Consider the following 19,184-nt stretch of genomic DNA (forward strand, 5'->3'; position numbering starts at 1 on the left):
TACATAATGCACAATAATTATATAGATAGATGTCTTTCCACAAATATAAAGCAAGTGATATTGACTACATAACAAAGCCTAAATGGCATAATATATTGCATAGGATTACCAAGAAAAATTATAGCCATAAGCTAAGTTGAATCATTTTAATACTTAGGATTCTCACTAGTTTTGTCTTCAGTTTGTGTCGGTTTTGCTTATCTTGGCTTTTCTCTTGTATTCGAGGAAAGGGCTATCTCTTACAACTGCACATGACTACACGCTTCAGGTTCTTCCTCACTTGACTCAACCACGAAGGATTCTGGTGCTTTAGGAATTGGTAGCCCCTCTCCATGAGGAACTGGACGTATTGCCGATGGAATATTTGGATAGTGCACAGATAACTTTTTCTTCTTATTTAGCCCTTTTACAATTGGAGGCACCATACAAAAGTAACAATTACTAACATGATCTGTTGGCTCTCTCCAAATCATTGGCACAGCGAAAGGCATAGATGCCTTTTTTCCATTCAACCATTGCTCCAGTGCCGTCCCACAAGAATTGCAGCATATATGTGGTGCCCAGCTCTTGTCCTGGTCTCCTATCTTGCAGCCAAAATACAAGTTGTAGGCTTTCTTAATCATTCCTGTTATCCTCCTTTTTTGTGAGATAAAAGTTATTTCACCGCAGATATAGCAGAAATTATCTGCTTTATTCACACAAGTTCGAGGCATTACTGAGTAGCCTATATAAGCATAAAACGAAATGTAAAGACGCTGTCGAACTACAATCAGCTACAGATACTGCAGCTTTTATGCAGTGAAGTGATGCAATTAAAGGCTAATATTGCATCATCTCAGTATACATGCAATTTTCTATTGGTCACCAGTATCAATTGCGCAATATGCAGCTGAAGTTGCATCATAATTTTGAATGGCTTACGTCATTAGATGGGTGAATATATCATGGAAACTAGAGCCAATCAACATTTTTTAGGGTCATTTTCGTTTTCAGCACCCCAAAATTATGTAAGATTAGCTAATTTTATGGCCAAAACTTTTTACCTGTTGAACAGTGTTATCAAACAAAAATAGAACACCATTAAGGTACCCTGTTTCCCTGACATTGTTATTCATGAAAATACCTTGATAGCACTCCATGACTGAACAGATAAAAAGTCAACAGGACTCTGATAAACATGGTCCACTGGAAACCGCAGGAGAAAGTCCAGTTCAACCGAGTCAATTTCCTTTAATTTCAGAAGAATCTTCAGTGTTAAAAGAAAACAAAATTAAGTGCAATGCAGAAAAAATTTGTACCATTTAATATGTTTTGTAATAATTTTGGTGTTGTACGGAAAAAAAGGTATCACAATGTAAACATCTTACGGTATATAATCCCTTCCAATGAATGAACCATTGAGAGCAGTTAGTTATATCTTTTTTATAAGTGCAAAAAATACCTACTAATCCTACCGGTGATGCTGTGAGAACTGTTCCTAGCTATCTCTAAGTACTATAGAACAGGGGCGGACTGACCATTTGGAAAGTCGGCCACTGCCCGAGGGCCCGGGGTCAGTAGGGGGCCCCATGATCCCCTATTACCCGGGGGCCCCATGAGTTGTCAGTCTGCCCCTGCTATAGAACCCCCCTCCATCATGTGGAAAAGAAGAGGAGAGGTGTTTATAGTTCTGTCCTATGATGATAACACTGCCCCTCCATAGATATAGTACAGAGACTGAGATTTGTCACCCTTGAACAGGGAGTGTGTTAACCACTTGTCCTCCAAAAGTTTTTAACCCCATGCCTGACCAGGCAATTGTTTGCTATATGCCGCTGCGTTTTTTAACTGATAATTGCACGGTGATGCAACACTGTACTCACGTGAAACTTATTTTTTTTTTTCACACAAATAGAGCTTTCTTGTGGTGGTATTTGATTGCCACTAGGGTTTTGTATTTTTTGCGCTATCAATGAAAAAATACTGACAATTTTGAAAAAAAAATTATATTTTTTACTTTCTGCTATAAAACATATCCAATACAAAAAATTAAAAAGCAAATTTCTTCATAAATGTAGGCCAAAATGCTACATATTTTTGGTAAAAAAAAAAAAGTCCTAATAAGTGTATATTGATTGGCTTGCGTGAAAGTTATAGCTTCAACAAATTATGGTATATATATACTGGAATTTTTTTTTCTTTTTTTTTTATACTAGTAATTGTGGCAATCAGTGACTTATAGCGGGATTGTAATAGTACAGAGGTCAATCTGACACTTTGTGGGAACCACTGACACTAATACAGTGATCAGTGCTAATAATATATACTGTACTAATGACACTGGTTGCGAAGGGTTAACTAGTGGTGCACCTAAATGAAAATTGTGGTACCGAAAATTCAAAATGCATGTGGCCGAAAACCGAACCAAAATGTCTGCGTATGTGGGGGTGGGGAGGCTCCAATTTTTTTTGTTTTTTTTCTACTTTCATGTATATATATATATATATATATATATATATATTTTTTTTTTTAATCTTATGATTTTACTGCTATCACATAGGGGACCAATAGGGTGCAGTGTGTGCAAGGAGGGGGTATGAGAGGTGCAGTGTATACAGTGAGGGAGCAGTGTATACAGAGAGGCTCCCTCACTGGCTGTCACTATATGTCGGTGCTGATTTTTAAATGCAATTGCCGGCCTTTTTTTTTCTTCACGATCGCTCACAAAATTAGTTGTCACTTTCCCCAGAGCGAGAGGAAACTTTGTTTCTTTTATCTCGGGAAAGAAACTAAAAGGAAACGTTGTTTCTTTTAACTGGGGGAAAGAAACTAAAAGGAAACTTTGTTTCTTTTAGCTGGGGGGAAAGTGAAAGCTAATTCTGTGAACTATAGAGAAGAAAAAAAAAGCCAGCAATTACATTTAAAAAATGGCACTGACATATAGTGACAGCCAGTCACTGTATATACTGCTTCACTCCTGTCTTTTTCAGCCATCCCCCCCCCCCCCCCTTCACATCTGCAGTACACACAGTCTCCTGTATCGGCACCTGTACCGTCTAAATTTTTCCAATCGGCAAAATGCCGATAGGGTTATTTTCAGACAATATATTTCGGTGGCTGAAAATCCCTAGGGTTAACATCTAGGGGCAATCAAGGGGTTAATTGTATGCCTAACAGTGCTTTGTGTATGTACAGTATGGTGCTTTTACTAGGGGATGAAACAAAAGTTAGCACATCCCCGCTGACAGGGCAGAGCTCTGTTTTGTTCACATACACCGTGCTCTGTCCTGTCAGCCTCTTCGCCAATCACCAGGTCCCAGCTGTCCATCATTGGCCAGGACCTGCTGGTTGCCTTGTGCTGTGTCTAATCACAACACAGTCAAGGCCATGTGTGCGCCCGTGCCTCCTACCCAGAAGAGCTGGATCACATACTAGGTGTAGCAACTCCTTTTCATCCGAAGTCAATCATTTGACTTCTGTCACTGAGAAGTGCTTTCAGAATTTAAAGCGATCCTAAAGGTTAATTTTTTTTTTTAATTAACAAACATGTCTATAGTTACCTACTGTGTGCAGTGGTTTTGCACAGAGCAGCCCGAATCTTCCTCTTCCCCCGCAGGGTCTCCTGGCCCCTCCCTCCTGTTGGGTGCCCCCACAGCAAGCAACTTGCTATGGGGGCACCCACTGTTCCATGTGTCCATTCACACACAGAGCCTGCAGCTTAGCCTTCCTCTCTGCCCCCATTGGCTAACTGGCTGTGACTGACAGCAGCGGCTCCTGCTTGTGGTCTCAGCCAATGAGGAGGCAGAGACTTGGACAGCCAAGGCTGTCATTCACATTGCTGGATCGCGATGAGGCTCAGGTAAGTATTGACGGTGCTGGGGGCACTGCTACACACAGCCTTTACAACCACTTTAATGTGCCAGTGGGGGAGATTCCTCCATCCACCTCCTTTGTGAGGCTGGATGAAAAAAACTAATAGTGTATGGCCAGCAATACTACCAGGTTACTGTGTTACTAGCAGGATCACCTGGTAAAAATAAAAGACAAAAGCCTGAAATCCAATACAATCACTACATTCAAAGACTGGTAAGTTTCAATATATTATATTTTTGTTTTTGCTTTTAGATACACTTTAACTAAAAATTCTCATGGAGTCCCGTAAATGCTGTATATGCAAGTGTTTCAAAGGGACTACAGCAACAGATATATCAGTTATGTGAAACCTACAAAGAAAACAGCATATGTTCACCCAAAAACAACAGTGATCTATGGAAAATGTTCACATGCTGCTCCAGGTGAGAACAGACTCCATACTACACAATCTCATCCCAGGTGCTGGCTCAGCTTGTAGCTGCTGAAGCAGTCATTTATACCAGCAACAGGAATGCTGCACGTTGAATGGCAAAATAATATTCTTCCTTTATTAAAATAGCCAGTGGGAACAGGTTCTACTCTGACAGGTTTCAAAACAGGTGCAGAATTATTTGACTGGTGCGGTTTTAATAAAGAAAGAATATTATTTAGCATTTTGGTGTGTGGCATTCCTGTTGCTGGTACAATGGAATAGTGATACTGTTAGTGATGTATTTCTACCTCCTTACTCAGATCCATTTGCCCTAGTCCACAGATGCAAATGGCTCAGTGGTGCTAATTTAAGAAAACAGGAGCAAAGAAATATGGAGCAAAAGTAGAGCCATTATCAATAGCCTCCATATCATTTCATAACCCTGGACAATGAAATATGGATCTTATGCTAAAGCGATCCTTTATCCAAAGGCACACTGTTTTTCATTTACAAATCTTTCTTGCTTAGTGAGACGTCGGACCCCTGCCACATGTCACACAGTGGGAAAAGGACCTGGGGAATCCACTGGAATCCCATCAGTGGTCCCACATTTGGGACAATATCACTCATGGGTCTATCAATTCCTCCTTTTTGGAGGCTAATTATAAGATTTTACTCAGATGGTATCTGGTACATTTCCGCATAGCAAAATTTGTGTGTGGTGCCACTGATCATTGCTTTCAGGGCTGTGGCATTGCTGGAACTTTGGTGCAGTGTGTGGTGGGACTGCCCATGGATCAAATGTTTTTGGACAAGGTTTAATGAGCTAGTGTACACAGTTACTGGAGACAGTATTCCCAAGAACCTGTATGAGGCCTTGCTCAATTTAAAACTTCCTTCATGCACTTCTGATCAATTCATTTCTTTCATTTATATTCATGGCAGCTAAACAAACTTTGGCTAATGCTCTGAAGTCTGGGGTTCTGTCTGTAGCTCAGGTCAAACAAAAGAAGGATGTTCAGGTATTTAACCAGTAAAGTAATTGCTGCCATCTTATCTGATGGCAATAACAAATTTAGGAAGACTTGGAACCCCTTGATCTCAAACTACCTAGGGAGGAATCCTGATGATCCCTCATGGTCACTCCAATTGGCTTTACTCTATAATGTGGGAGCCCATCCTGCGCACTGGGATTGGTCCTGGCCCAGTTCCAATCTGCTCTTTTTTCTCCTCCCCTTGTCTTTTTTCCTTTCTTTTTTTATTTCTTTAGACTTAATATTTCTCCTTTTTGTGTTCAGCGTCAAATCTGCAGCCTCACTACTGTCCTTTTGACTACTGGGGATTTTCCACAGGGTGCTATTTTTTGATAGAACCATGTGCACTCACTTATTTCAATCTTATATTCTGAGTAATCAGCCCTTCATATTGCTGTGTCCACTAGCACTTTGGTTTTTGCTTTGCTACCTCTATTGGTGGGACTAACTATTTTCCATTTTCTTTCTGTATTGTATTGAAGCCCACATGTTGGTTTGCACTTGTTTGAGCTTTTGATCACTTTCAGGTCTCTGTTGAATATGTACTGTACATTTTGTTCCATTGTACATAAGCTATGCTACAAAACAGAATGATGTCTCGATGTTATGGGCTTGTCTACAATTTCTACTTAATAAAAATCTATTGAAACAAAATATGGATCTTATCAGCTGTAATGAATAACAGCTCCAATTTTGCTCCAAAGGTCTCTGCATCCATTATCGAACATCAGTTTCTGAGTATTTCTGATATGATGCTCCTTCACTTCTTCTGAAAAACTTCTCAATTAGTATTATATAGCGCAGTTAATGACATATTTCCAGGCACTAGAGTTAAACGATCTAATACAACACAGCTAGTGCTACAGTAGTGGAGGTAAGTGATATTACACAGTACAGTTAGTAAAGTATTATTTCCTCACATTGGAGGTAAGTGATATCTTACATAAAAGTTAAAGATAATCCTTTCCTCACAGTAAGGGTAAGTGATACATTATATTTGTCGGCATTTGGGGAAACGCCCTGCACAGCTGTCAGACTAGAACTAGAATTTGTGTCCATGTAAACCACTGCGTCCCAACAAAGAAGAATGGGACTGCCTGCCTACAGATACACAGAACACCTGTGCATCCCATGTGGGAAATGGCGTCTCTTTGCATGTGTGCATGGATAGGTATGCCCTTGTGAATGAGGCCTAGTGATATCTTGTTTCCTCCTAGTGAAGTTGATTTACTAAAGGTAAATAGATTGCACTTTGCAAGTGCAGTTGCACTCATTTTCCCCAGAGTTTAGTGAATGTGGTGATGCTTCACTTTGTAAAGAATACCCAATCAGGTGCAAAGAAAATTAAGAAAAAAAAAAACAAAACAGCATTTTTGTTTGCATATGATTAGCTGGCTACCCCAATATATTACAGAATAATTGACATAATTCCTAACAGTGGAGGTGTGTTATTTACAGTAAACCTAGTGATATGTTGGCGTTGCAGTGAAAAGTCCATTTCTGTTTAGTAATCTAGCAAATTTAAAGGTCAAATCATTATTAGCCAATGTTCTACTTACAGGACACATTCTAGCACTAAGCCTCATTTATGAAACCAGAACGGCTTGCTTTGTGCTAGGCAAGCAGCTATGTCCACAGTTTCTTTTCCTTACATAAAATCCCTAGGAATATGATCGGATTTCTTACTAGGCAGCAATATAGGCAGTATTTATTTTATACAGAAGGCCAATACTATCTAGAATAGTGTGTTGGGTTTTTGTTTTACAGGAGCAAGCTGTTCCACCATTACAATGTTTTCAGTGCACCATATAGTTCAGTTATACCTGAAAAGCAGTCTGAGACAGGAACGTCAGTTTGTCCTTTTCAAAAAGCCCCTGACTCGTATACAGGAACGTTGAGTATGTAATACATTCAGTCAGGTTTGCCACTCTTTCTTTTACATCTTCTGAGGCCTCTGCACGTGCAATGGCTTTATGGAAGACTACATTAAAAGCCTATAAAAACATGACATAATGGATCAGTTTTGCAACTCACAGCAGGAATAATAACTGTTATTATTACAGGCTTCATGCATTGTAGAACCATTGTCTTTCTATAGTTCACAAGAAATAAACTTTATGTATACAAGCCAGAGATCAGGCTTTAGTAGCAGGTAGAGTTTATTCTTCACCACTATGAAAGTGCACAGGGATTTAATATAGCCATTAGCTACTTCTATCCAGAATACTGAAAAAGATTAGAAGCATTGCACAGAGTCTTAATGAAAGGTAACACATTCATAATACAAGATTTAGACTGATTTGTTCTTTTTTTAGGCTGTTTTTTTTGTCTTTTTTGTCCACTTCTCTGTTAGTTTGGGCTGCATGAAAAGCATGATGATAACATATCTTATTGTCCATAGACCCAATTAGCCAACCGAGCCATTTTCTACAGTGAAGTGTAGCAAAAAAATGATCCTGACTTGTTACTATATGAATAACAAATTATGTTGCCAGAAAATGTTCATACATAATTTACCAAAATAGGAAAATATTGAAATTTTTATATAGGGAAGTCATACAAGGCATTGATAAAATAGGGATATGTAGTATCAGATATATATCATCCTAATGTTGTCTGTATTTTGTCATCCAGCTGAAATGCAGCCTGGCTTATAGAGAACAGACACTGGTATAAAAGGATTCCACAGGTTTCCATCCAGCCATGACCTCTAAAGTGATAAAATAAAAAAACTATTCTTTTATTAGGACAATATGACAAGGCAATGAAATGTGAAAGCTGACATTTTGTTGTATTATGCTTGTTGAAGTTTGCATTGTTTTAAAGGTTCATAATTATCTGGCTGACATATTGCCTGCCCACAACAGCCCACAGTTATCAACATACGTAAGTGTGAAAACAGTCTAAGAACAAGACTTGATTATCAGCTTAAGACAAAGCAACCCCAACATACGAGAATGTTTTTACACACAAGCTTAATTCCAATAGAATTCCTTAGTATCAACAATAAATGTAATGGTGTCGAGCTTCACGGACAAATATATACATTATATTACTAGCTAGAATTTGCTAGCATTTCCCCCTGATGGCGCAATGTGTAGGTGAGGGGTTCTGACGTCATGACGCTCAAGGAGACAGGCAATTATACAGCAAGTATACTGAATTGGATTGCTAGCAAATACCGTGGATCAGTTTTAAAGCGATTTTATCAGCTTTTACATGTGAATGCAATATATTGTGTTAAATAAATGTTTTAAAGAGGATAAGGCACTATGTTTTCATTATTCTTTGTGGCATATGAACCATTGGAGGAGTGTTAAGGAAGAGAGGGGATTCCTTAACACTGCAGATTATTAATCCCATCCAGCCAAAGTCCACAAAAGGGACACAAGCTATTTATGAACTCACTTAACGGTTTGGTCATAGTTACCAGGTGAGCGCACAACTGGTGAAGGTGCATGAATAGCTGTTACAAATACACAGCAGTGGTGAACCAAGCACAAGTCGTCTTTGTCTGACCAGTTAGCTTTAAAAATAAAATAAAAACTGTTTGAGAACAGGAAGAATGGGAAGGTAATAGGAGGACCTCTAACTAGCCTAAAACTAGTCTTTAGGGTCCATTCAGACAAGGAAATTTTCCTTCATATGGTATCAGTTCACACCACTGCATTGTGGTGGTGTGTGCTGAAAAAAGTAATGAATGCAGTACACTTTTTTTCATCCCAACACCACTGTGTGAACAGAACTTAATAAAATGTCATTTGGAACATTTCAATAAAGTTCAAACATAAAAAAGTAAACAGTGTGATTTGCCAGCATCAGCACTTCAGCACTGTGTCCTCCCAGTGCACACCAGCGACCATAGGTTCAGAGCAGCTGCTGGTGTGAATGGACAATTAGAACACCAGCCTAAAGCCAACTATTGGCACAGCAAATCTCCTTGCAGCTACCAGAGCTGCCATATGATCAATATCAGCCTACTTGCCAAGTTCTAACCACCCTAAGGAACAGGGCACCACAAATGAAAAAGGCACATATACTCTTTGCATAGATGGATTATGATCTTACCAAACATATTTCCTACCAACAGCTATTACAGTGTAATTGATGACAGTGGGTGACATTGGATAAAGGAATGCATAATGAGGACAACATTTCCTGGAACTGTCACATACCTAGGACAAAGACATCTAAGACAAGGTGCCCTGAGTATCTAGTAGTGCTGCAGTCTTGGATTGCAGGACTCAAAATGCCAGGAAAATTAACTCTGTTGCAAGAAGCAACCAATGACATTCTTCCTTCCTAGAAACATGAAAGTGAGAATCCAAAACTCAGCAACCTAGACATGTATTCTTTCAGGCATTCTTTGCCATTACATCCTGTGCAAGAGTAGGATTGGAAAATGTTTCCAGAAGTAAGACTTACCTTTAATGAGAACTGGTAAATTGGGTTAATTTTGCGGAGATCACTCATAACGAAATACAGGAGCGATGCCCTGGCTGCGGCTGGCCTGTAGTGTTCTCTGGCTTCATTAATTTTTATCTCGTTCTCTTTTGCTTCAACCACCTGTTATATAATAAAGATACTCATAACATCGACAGATTTGACTGCTGTATTTCTGCATAATGCTTGGAAAGGGATTTGGAAATCTAACAGATAAACAATATCAGCAATTTGGACAAACTATAAAATATATGATAAACTTGATCATCTCAGTTGGTAGCATTCTAGTCTAGTAAAAGTAGCAGAGAAAACTAAAATGTATAAGTTCTCTCAAAACAACCATTTTTTGTCACTTTTTTCTTTTACATTGTAGGTTTCCATGTTAAAATAAAATTCCATAAAAATAGTGAATCGATGAAACTCACTAAACATTTTTGTATCATTTTATCCTTAAAGAGGATCAATTGTAATTTGGCCTTTGCAAGAATCAAACATGTGGTCTAAAAAATAGATTTCTGCTCGTGTTCCCTGATTCCTGTGATTGTCTCCTGATACTGAACCAGCCTGTTCCTGATCTCCGCTTGATTGCTTCCTGCCCTGACCTCTGGCTTGTCTTTGGTTTATTATCCTATCTCTGCTCCTGTCTGATTGATCTGCCGTTGCTGACCAAGTCTGTGATCTGACTACTCTTCCTCTTGCCGCTGTAAGCCTGATCTGCCTGACTGATACTGAACCCGGCTCGTCTGACCCTGCATCCTCAGCATGCTGTGCTTGAGTATCCATCCATCCCACACGGCTACATCAGAACCCTGCTCCTGGCCTGCAACTCATCAGCTCACCTACTATTACCGGACTGATCACAGGCACTCATACCCCACCGTGCCCCTGTGACCACTGTCTCACTATCAGCAGTCCTTGAGCTGGAGTTGTACGGGAAGCCTGCCTCTTCACGTCAGGCTCACAATCCAGGTACGTGACACTGGGCAACTCTGGGCATTACATTTCTAAATCAGCTTACCCTCCAGATAAATTCCTATTTCCACCTTACAGTGTTGCTAAACCCAGGACCCTGCATTCACTATATCTGGTCTCCCACAGTACACACAGCATGGAAATGCAATTATTTTAGGAAATATAAACTGCTAATTACCTTTTCTCATCAGCAGTTAGTCTTGTGACTTCAGCAGAGCACTAGTTAAAGCTTGTAGGAGGAGTTTCTGCTCTAGGAGGATGTGAAACCCCTGACCCTCTGTCTGTAAAGTGCTGATTGGCCCTTTGCTGATCACATGCACTCTCCCAAGGAAAAAAAAACCTCTCTAGCACTACACACCAAACTGATCATGTGCATGTGACTACAGATTCAATCTGTATCAGGTCTGTATCAGGTGGTCATTTCAACAAGAGCAGGGGCAGAGAAGAAATGGTCAAACAGCCTTTTTACACAATGTAGAGGATTAATCCTTTTGGGTCCACAGTGAGTATAACAAGCATGCTTTACTGCATATACAGACTGATTTTACTGTTGTGGGTTTAGTAACACTTTAAACATGCTGCTAGTGCTAGTTTGGTGCTCTAGATGCTGCCTTCTTTCACACTCCTTTTTGACCTCCCTAAAACAAAATTGGTTTCACAATATTGTGCAGAATTATTGTCTACCATGTCAAACCAAAGTTTTTATATAAGAGATCAATGGCAAATGTTACCTCAGCTAGCTCCTCAAGAATGGGATCCTTAAGCTGCATCTCAGCAGGAATGGGAAGATTTTAGGAAGACTTGTATATCCTAAATTAGTTAAAAAGACAAACTAATACAACTTAAAGGAGAAGTAGAGCCAAATCTCGTTTGGCAGTACTTCTGTGTTTGTTCTGCACTCCTGTGACCTGTTTCAGCCGACTGACGTACCATTCTCTGCTCAGAGCGGCTGTGAGAACTCAGCGATCAGTGGTCAAGTGATCGCTGAGATCTTACATTTAGAGCTGGTGGGGGAGAGATGCTGCATCCACCTAGGTAAGTATATTTGGGGGGAAAAAACCCACACTTCTCTTTTAAACTCTACCATCAAATTTACTACATTCCTCTGAAGCTACACAACCTAAACTTTGTCATTCCCCATTTTGCTTTTGAGATTATGGTCAGTAGGGAGATTTTCTTCACAATTTATGGTTCTGTCTTTATATACACCATTTCTGTGTACTTTGTTTATGGAATATTCTCTGGGCTTCCCTGATAAGTGTTGTCCTATTGTGTGTCTGTTGGGACCTTCCACCCCCATCCCACACCAAGAAATTGTTACATACATTGTACTGTTTTTTATACAGATTTTTGCTACCTTGCATATGGTTGAACCACACTCACTATACAAACTTCTATGTATCCAGTAAGGAGAGACAAGAGGCTTTGTTTGTTTATTGAACTTTATTACTTGAATAAATCTTACATCACAATGTTGCTTTGTAGGTTAAAAAAAAAAGTATATTTTAAAAAATATCATTCGTGAGTGGACACACCTATCAACTTATCCCACAGGCCACACGTTGACACAATAATTCAGTTAGTTTAGTTATGTGATCTAAATAATTTGTAAAAAGCACAGAGTACCGTACCTTAAGCTGGATCTCAGCAGCCGTGGATTTTGTGGACTCCAGCTTCTCCACCAGTTCCATATCACCTAAAAAGTTTCCCTCTGCTGCTGAAAGGCGAATCAGCAACTCGTCTTCTAAGCGCTTCAGTTCTATCTTAAATTCATTCTGCTGCTTGGTTAACATGGACTGAAAAAGAAGAGTAGAAAGAGATCCCTTATACTCAGAGACAGACAACTATATGTAAAATCATAAATACGTTTTAGGTAGAGCTCCCGACCCTCTACAAATCTCTAAGAAGTAAGTCCAGTGGATGCCTAGAAGCTTTGAAGCATTCCGGTACTTATTTACTGTTGAGATGCATTGATATGACATTACCATGGACATCAAAATACATCATTTAATGTGATTATAAAACTTTAGCATCATCAATAGCTCGGCACTGTGGAGGTCTCTAATGGCTGTACCTGCTTGCAGATTCTCACAATATACATTGTCACAGTGCCAGCTTCAAACTAGCCAAAGGGGCAGCAAATCCCTTTTTTTAAAGTGTCAGGACAAAAAAAACCCCAAAAAACACATGCAGAATACATAAAAAACATGGAAAGTACAGAAAGTACTTGTTGATCTGCCAGAGATCCACTGTGATCCTAACTTTCAGCTCCACTGACATTTCATTGCATTTTGTCAATAGGTATTTTTCTGCACTTGCAGTGTTATAAAACAACAAAACATGGGGAAATGTGAACGTATTACAGATATGTTCTGTATATGTAGAATAGAAAACTTCACATCATATACTTCTACCTTACTATTCATATAGTTTCTGCCATTCTCATAGGTACATGTCTTTTTAAGAGAAATATTGACTATTGTGCCAGTAAAAGATTTCTCTAGAGATTTAATATGCAATGAGTACCCACATCTAGCTTGAGAAATTTACAATAATAATATGGTATTAGAATATATAAGGGGAATGGTTTATGAGCACTCAAATATAAGATACAAAAGATATAATTAAAGTGTACGTGAGCCTTTACCTTGTAACACAACCCATTCAGTTTAAATGCAACTGTTTGTATATAAGTATATAAATGTGTGTATATATATACAGTTGCAAGAAAAAGTATGTGAACCCCTTGGGATTACGTGGAGTTTTGCATGAATTGGGTATAAAATGTGCTCTGAACGTCATCTAAGTCACAACAATAGAAGAACACAGTCTGCTGAACATAATACTACACAAACATTAAATGTTGCCATGTTTTAATTGCACATAACATGTAAACATTTACAGTGCAGGGAGGAAAAAGTATGTGAACCTTTGGACTTAATAACTGGTTGACTCTCCTTTTGCAGCAATAACCTCAACCAAACGTTTCCTGTAGTTGCAGATCAGACCTGCACAATGATCTGGAGTAATTTTGGACCACTCCTCTTCACAAAACTGTTTCAGTGTAGCAATATTCTTGGGATGTCTGGTGTGAATCGCTCTCTTATGGTCATGCCACAGCATTTCAATCGGGTTGAGGTCAGGACTCTGACTGGGCCACTCCAGAAGGCGTATTCTGTGCTGTTGCAGCCATTGTTTTGTTGAATTACTTGTATGCTTTGGGTCATTGTCCTGTTGCATCACCCATCCTCTGCGGAGCTTCAGTTGGCGGACAGATGGTCGTACATTTTCCTGCAAAATGTCTTGATAAACTCTGGAATTCATTTTCCCATCAATGACAACAATCCGTCCAGGACCTGAGGCAGCAAAGCAGCCCCAAACCATGATGCTCCCTCCGCCACGTTTTACAGTGGGGATGAGGTTTTGATGTTGGTGTGCTGTGCCTTTTTTTCTCCACATATAGTGTTGTGTGTTCTTCCCAAACAACTCAATCTTGGTTTCATCTGTCCACAGTATATTTTGCCAGTAGTGCTGTGGAACATCCAGGTGCTCTTTTGCAAACTTCAAACGTGCTGCAATATTCTTTTTGGACAGCAATGGCTTCCTCCGTGGTGTCCTCCCATGTACTCCATTCTTGTTTAATGTTTTCCTTATTGTAGATGTGTCAACAAAAATGTTAGCATGTGCCAGAGATTTCTGCAGGTCTTTAGCTGACACTCTGGGATTCTTCTTTACCTCATGCAGCATTCTGCGCTGTGCTCTTGCAGTCATTTTTACAGGATGACCATGCCTAGGGAGAGTAACAACAGTGCTAAACGTTCTCCATTTGTAGAAAGTCTGTCTTACCGTGGACACATGAACATCAAGGCTTTTGCAGATACTTTTGTAACCCTTTCCAGCTTCATGCAAGTCAACAATTCTTGATCGTAGGTCTTCTGAGAGCTCTTTTCTGCGAGGCATGGTTCACTTTAGACAGTGTTTCTTGAAACCAGCAAACCCAAAACAGGTGTGTGTTTTTTAAGGGCAGGACAGCTGTCAGCAACACATCCAATATCCTCACACTGACTGGAGTCAAAGTTGGCTCACTCTTGGCTCTGCCAATTAGCTCTGGGAGAAGTCATTAAGCTAGGGCCTCACATACTTTTTCCTCCCTGCACTGTGAATGTTTACATGTTATGTGCAATTAAACGATGGCAACATCTAATGTTTGTGTAGTATTATGTTCAGCAGACTGTGTCCTTCTATTGTTGTGACTTAGATGACGTTCAGAGCACATTTTATGCCCAATTCATGCAAAACTCCACGTAATCCCAAGGGGTTCACATACTTTTTCTTGCAACTGTATATATATATATATATATATATATATATATATATATTTATTTTACATATCTTTTGTTTTTTTTAATAATGCAGAAACAGCATCTGTGTAGAAAAGCATATCGGCAGTAGGCAGAGCAACAGTAGTACACTGATCTACCCAGTAAATAGCTGTGCAGGGTGCGTGTCAGCACAAGTCTGATCACTGGAGTCCAGGCAGGCTGAGCTCCCAAGTAGAAGGTAAAGCAGCAAACTGGTCACGCTGGGATGGATTTTCTTTCATGCCCTGGCCAGTTTTAAATAGAAAAGCAAGGGGACTGGCAGGATCACCAAGTACAGTATTTAAACAAAGGAAGCAATACAAAGAGAACAGGATACTTTTCAATACAAATACATAGTAACACAGACCAGTCAGAAATATGAAATGTTCATGTAACATACACTTTAAATTGATAATAAAACAATTGATATAATCAATGGTACAGTATATACATTGAGGAATAATTGTGCCCTTCGTGATATGTAAGTATCGCAAACCAAACAAACTGGATGTTGCCCTGTTTTTTTAGTCCTAAATTTAAGAAAAGTGCATACCATAGGACAATACAGTAGGTGAATATTAACCACTGAGGACTATACCATATGTTTCATAGTGTATTTCTGTTACAGATGTAAAGCTGAGAGAGTATTAATTGGTCTATGTTTCCTGGGGAAAGTTTTTCAAAAATATATATAGGTTTTTTTTTTACTTTTTATCATGGAGCATTTATCTATAATAAATGTATTTTATTTTTTGCTATATAACTGACTGCATATAAACCCTATCCATTATGTTTTTATGTTCATAGATCTTTTTTGGGTAAACACACTTCACAGTTACTCCTTGCCTGATTAGGGGTGAAGTGACTATACACAATAGGACATTTTTTTCTTCTTTTTTTTTTTTAAATAATAATATCTTATCTATAGAATTAATAGTGAACTCAGGAATATTCAGATGTAAACATTATGAGAAAGTTCATGATATACCTAGAAGTAGTGGGTCATATTCAGCTAACGTTGTTCTGTAAAGTTGAAGATGCTTCACCACTCAACAAAGTAGCTTCCTCAACTAAAATGAGTCTCGGCAACATACTCTGGTATTAATCTACTCACCATGGAATGTTTCAAGACATCTGCCACAAAATCATCCCATCGTGATTGTTTTCAGTTGACTAAGATATTGTGTAGCTATAAATACTGGCAAATGTGGACTGGATGGACTTTTGTTTTTTTTCAGCCAGACTAACTATGTAACTATGTGGCAATACTCATTTCAGTAGAAAGCTACTGTACTTTGATGAGTGGTGAAATGTCTTCAACATTACAGAACAAGTCCAGCTGAATTTAATTCACAGCTTCTAGCTTGTTTTGTTCTAAATAGCTACCATTCTTGATAAACCTAAAACTAGTGAGTCGCATTAAAAATGGCCTTTTTTTGTAATGTTGAAGAAGGTTTGGCACTCATCAAAGTAGCTTTTTCAGCAAATGAGTAGCAGCAAGACACTACTGTATTTATAGCTACACCATACCCCAGTCACCTTAATCCAATCACCTGTATCATGACAGACATGCTTTCATGTGTATTGCATTAAGGTGAGTTACTTGTGTGGCTGTAAATGCTTGGGTATGTCCCTTACACTCATTAGTGCTGAGAAAACTGCCTGGATGAGTGGTAAAACATCTTCAACATTACAGAACAAGACCAGATGAAAGTGTCCAACTAACATTAGGTACATCATGACTATGATAAAAGGGAACTTGCATAGACACTATTTATGACACCAGCATGTACCTAAACCCACAATAACCACGTTATGAACTTTTACAGGCTAATTTTTTTCACATTTCAAAAGCAAAAACTACAAAATCCTAACACCTATTTCTGTTTTACCTTTAGGCTTTCCAGGTCTGGTCTCTCAATGCTGACCACATCGGCCAGTAGCTGGTCTTCCAGTCCATCCGTAGTGACTGTGAAATTAATCAGGGTGGTCTGAGCCTGGAGCTCTGGCTTGTAGTGTGGATTGGCAAGCTTTGTGTGGAGAATTAAGCGGAAGCCTTTGCTGTATTCGCATTCTTTGTCTCCAATCTTAATATACCTATTATGTATAAACAATAATGAATCACATGCAGCACCATAAAACTAGAAATAAAGAAATACTTTGGGGAGTAACATGGAAACACTGCAAAGTCAACATTGCATAACTCTGAGTATATTAATCGATAATAATAATTTCAAATACATCTTAACCTCATATAATATTTTGTAAAATAAAAGGGCAAGTAGCATTGTTTACACCAGCCTTTATTATTATTACCAGACTTAGTGGCGGATGGGGAAAAACTGGGTGACGACCTTGAGTTTAGCCAGAGGAGCTGTTTAACGTGCAAGACTGTAATCACAGATTAGGGAGATATAAAACATTTGCATGGCTGTTCATCCGTTGTATTACTGTGATAGCACAATACCATTAATTAGGATGGTGGTGAATAAAAACAAATAGACAAGTGGCCTTGAAATAAATGTTAATTTAAAACAGAACTTAAAAGTGTAATTTCACCTTTTTGGCCAACAAAATGCAGACTAAGAAAGCCAGACAATAATTTTAACATAGAAATGTTTTTATTACTGTAACTGAACCACATTAAACCCATAATGCCAGTATATACTCACCGGCCACTTAGGTACACCTGTTCAATTGCTTGGTAACACAAATTGCCAAATCAGCCAATCACATGGCAGCAACTCAATACATTTAGGCATCTAGACTTGGTGAAAACAACTTGCTGAAGTTCAAACCGAGCATCAGAATGGGGAGGAAAGGGGATTTAAGTGACTTTGAACGTGGCATGGTTGTTGGTGCCAGATAGGCTGGTCTGAGTATTTCAAAAACTGCTGATCACAACCATCTCTAAGGTTTACAGAGAATGGTCCAAAAAATGAAAATTTCCAGTGTGTGGCAGTTGTGTGGACCAAAATGCCATGTTGATGTTAGAGGTCAGAGAAGAATGGGCAGACTGGTTCAAGATGATAGAAATGCAACAGTAACTCATGTCAATATGCACCAAAATCTCTGAAGAATGTTTCCAATAGCTTGTTGAATCTATGCCATGAAGAATTAAGGCAGTTCTGAAGGCAAAAGGGGGTACAACCCGGTACTAGCAAGGTGTACCTAATAAAGTGGCCGGTGAGTGTAGTTATACTCATTGGGGTGGATTTACTAAAACTGGAGCACTCAGAATCTGGTGCAGCTGTGCATGGTAGCCAATCAGCTTCTAACTTCAGCTTGTTCAATTAAGGTTTGGTAATAAAACCTGAAAGCAGATTGGTTTCTAAGCAGAGCTGCACCATCTTTAGTAAATAAACCTCATTATGTATTACCTTCTTTTCAGCTTGTCTTGCCAAAAATGTAAAAAGCAAAAAAAATTGTTTTATTTTTTTAATATAAATTTTTGGGAGATTTAGCCTCTTTTTGTTACCAGAACAGAAAGAAATGGGAAATCCCATCCTCTTCCCAATGAGACACAGACAGCACAGTTCAGTGATACCTATATACAGGTACACCTAAATTTCATGAGCCTTACAATGAACAGCACTGAAGGCAAACTGAACTGTGACACAGGGAAAGTGTCAGCTATCCTAAATTATAGTATACTATAGTGTCCAATAGTAAGCTCATCATGGCACATTTTCCAAAGCTCACCAATGTCAACTGCCTGTTGTATCTGCCAGAGAATCCTATTGCTGCTATAAGTCAAAACTGAACATTACAATCTGTTTGTAGACGTAAAGCATAGAAAGCGGATTACAAGAACTTTTAATGTATTTAAAATCCCAAAGCACATTGATTGTTGAGTGCGCTGTACATTTTTTTTATAGTATATTATTGTTATGTATATTATTGTCTTACATAACAAGATAAAGAGAGACTGTGGGGGAGATTTACTAAAACTGGAGCACTCAGAATCTGGTGCAGCTGTGCACAGTAGCCAATCAGCTTCTAGCTTGTTCAATTAAGCTTTGGCAATAAAACTTGGAAGCTGATTGGTTTCTATGCAGAGCTGCACCAGATTTTGCACTCTCCAGCTTCAGTAAATAACTCCCATTGCCA

The 19,184-nt window shown here is 38.9% G+C and overlaps 1 protein-coding gene across 1 annotated transcript in view; it reads right to left on the reverse strand.

Moving 5' to 3' along the window:
- DNAH11 (dynein axonemal heavy chain 11) overlaps window positions 1-19,184 on the reverse strand; it is a 363,722-nt gene that overhangs the window by 30,473 nt on the left and 314,065 nt on the right. The window contains exons 67-71 of the mRNA XM_089673152.1: window positions 16,967-17,171; window positions 12,345-12,509; window positions 9,724-9,864; window positions 7,122-7,292; window positions 1,124-1,246 (exon numbers count right to left, since the gene is read on the reverse strand). Coding sequence (XP_089529278.1) covers window positions 1,124-1,246; window positions 7,122-7,292; window positions 9,724-9,864; window positions 12,345-12,509; window positions 16,967-17,171 — 805 coding nt within the window. The remainder of the gene's footprint in view (window positions 1-1,123; window positions 1,247-7,121; window positions 7,293-9,723; window positions 9,865-12,344; window positions 12,510-16,966; window positions 17,172-19,184) is intronic.

Source organism: Staurois parvus, unplaced genomic scaffold, assembly GCF_062004578.1.
Source record: "Staurois parvus isolate SC_StPar_1 unplaced genomic scaffold, SC_StPar_1.0 ptg000136l, whole genome shotgun sequence".
NCBI lineage: Eukaryota > Metazoa > Chordata > Amphibia > Anura > Ranidae > Staurois > Staurois parvus.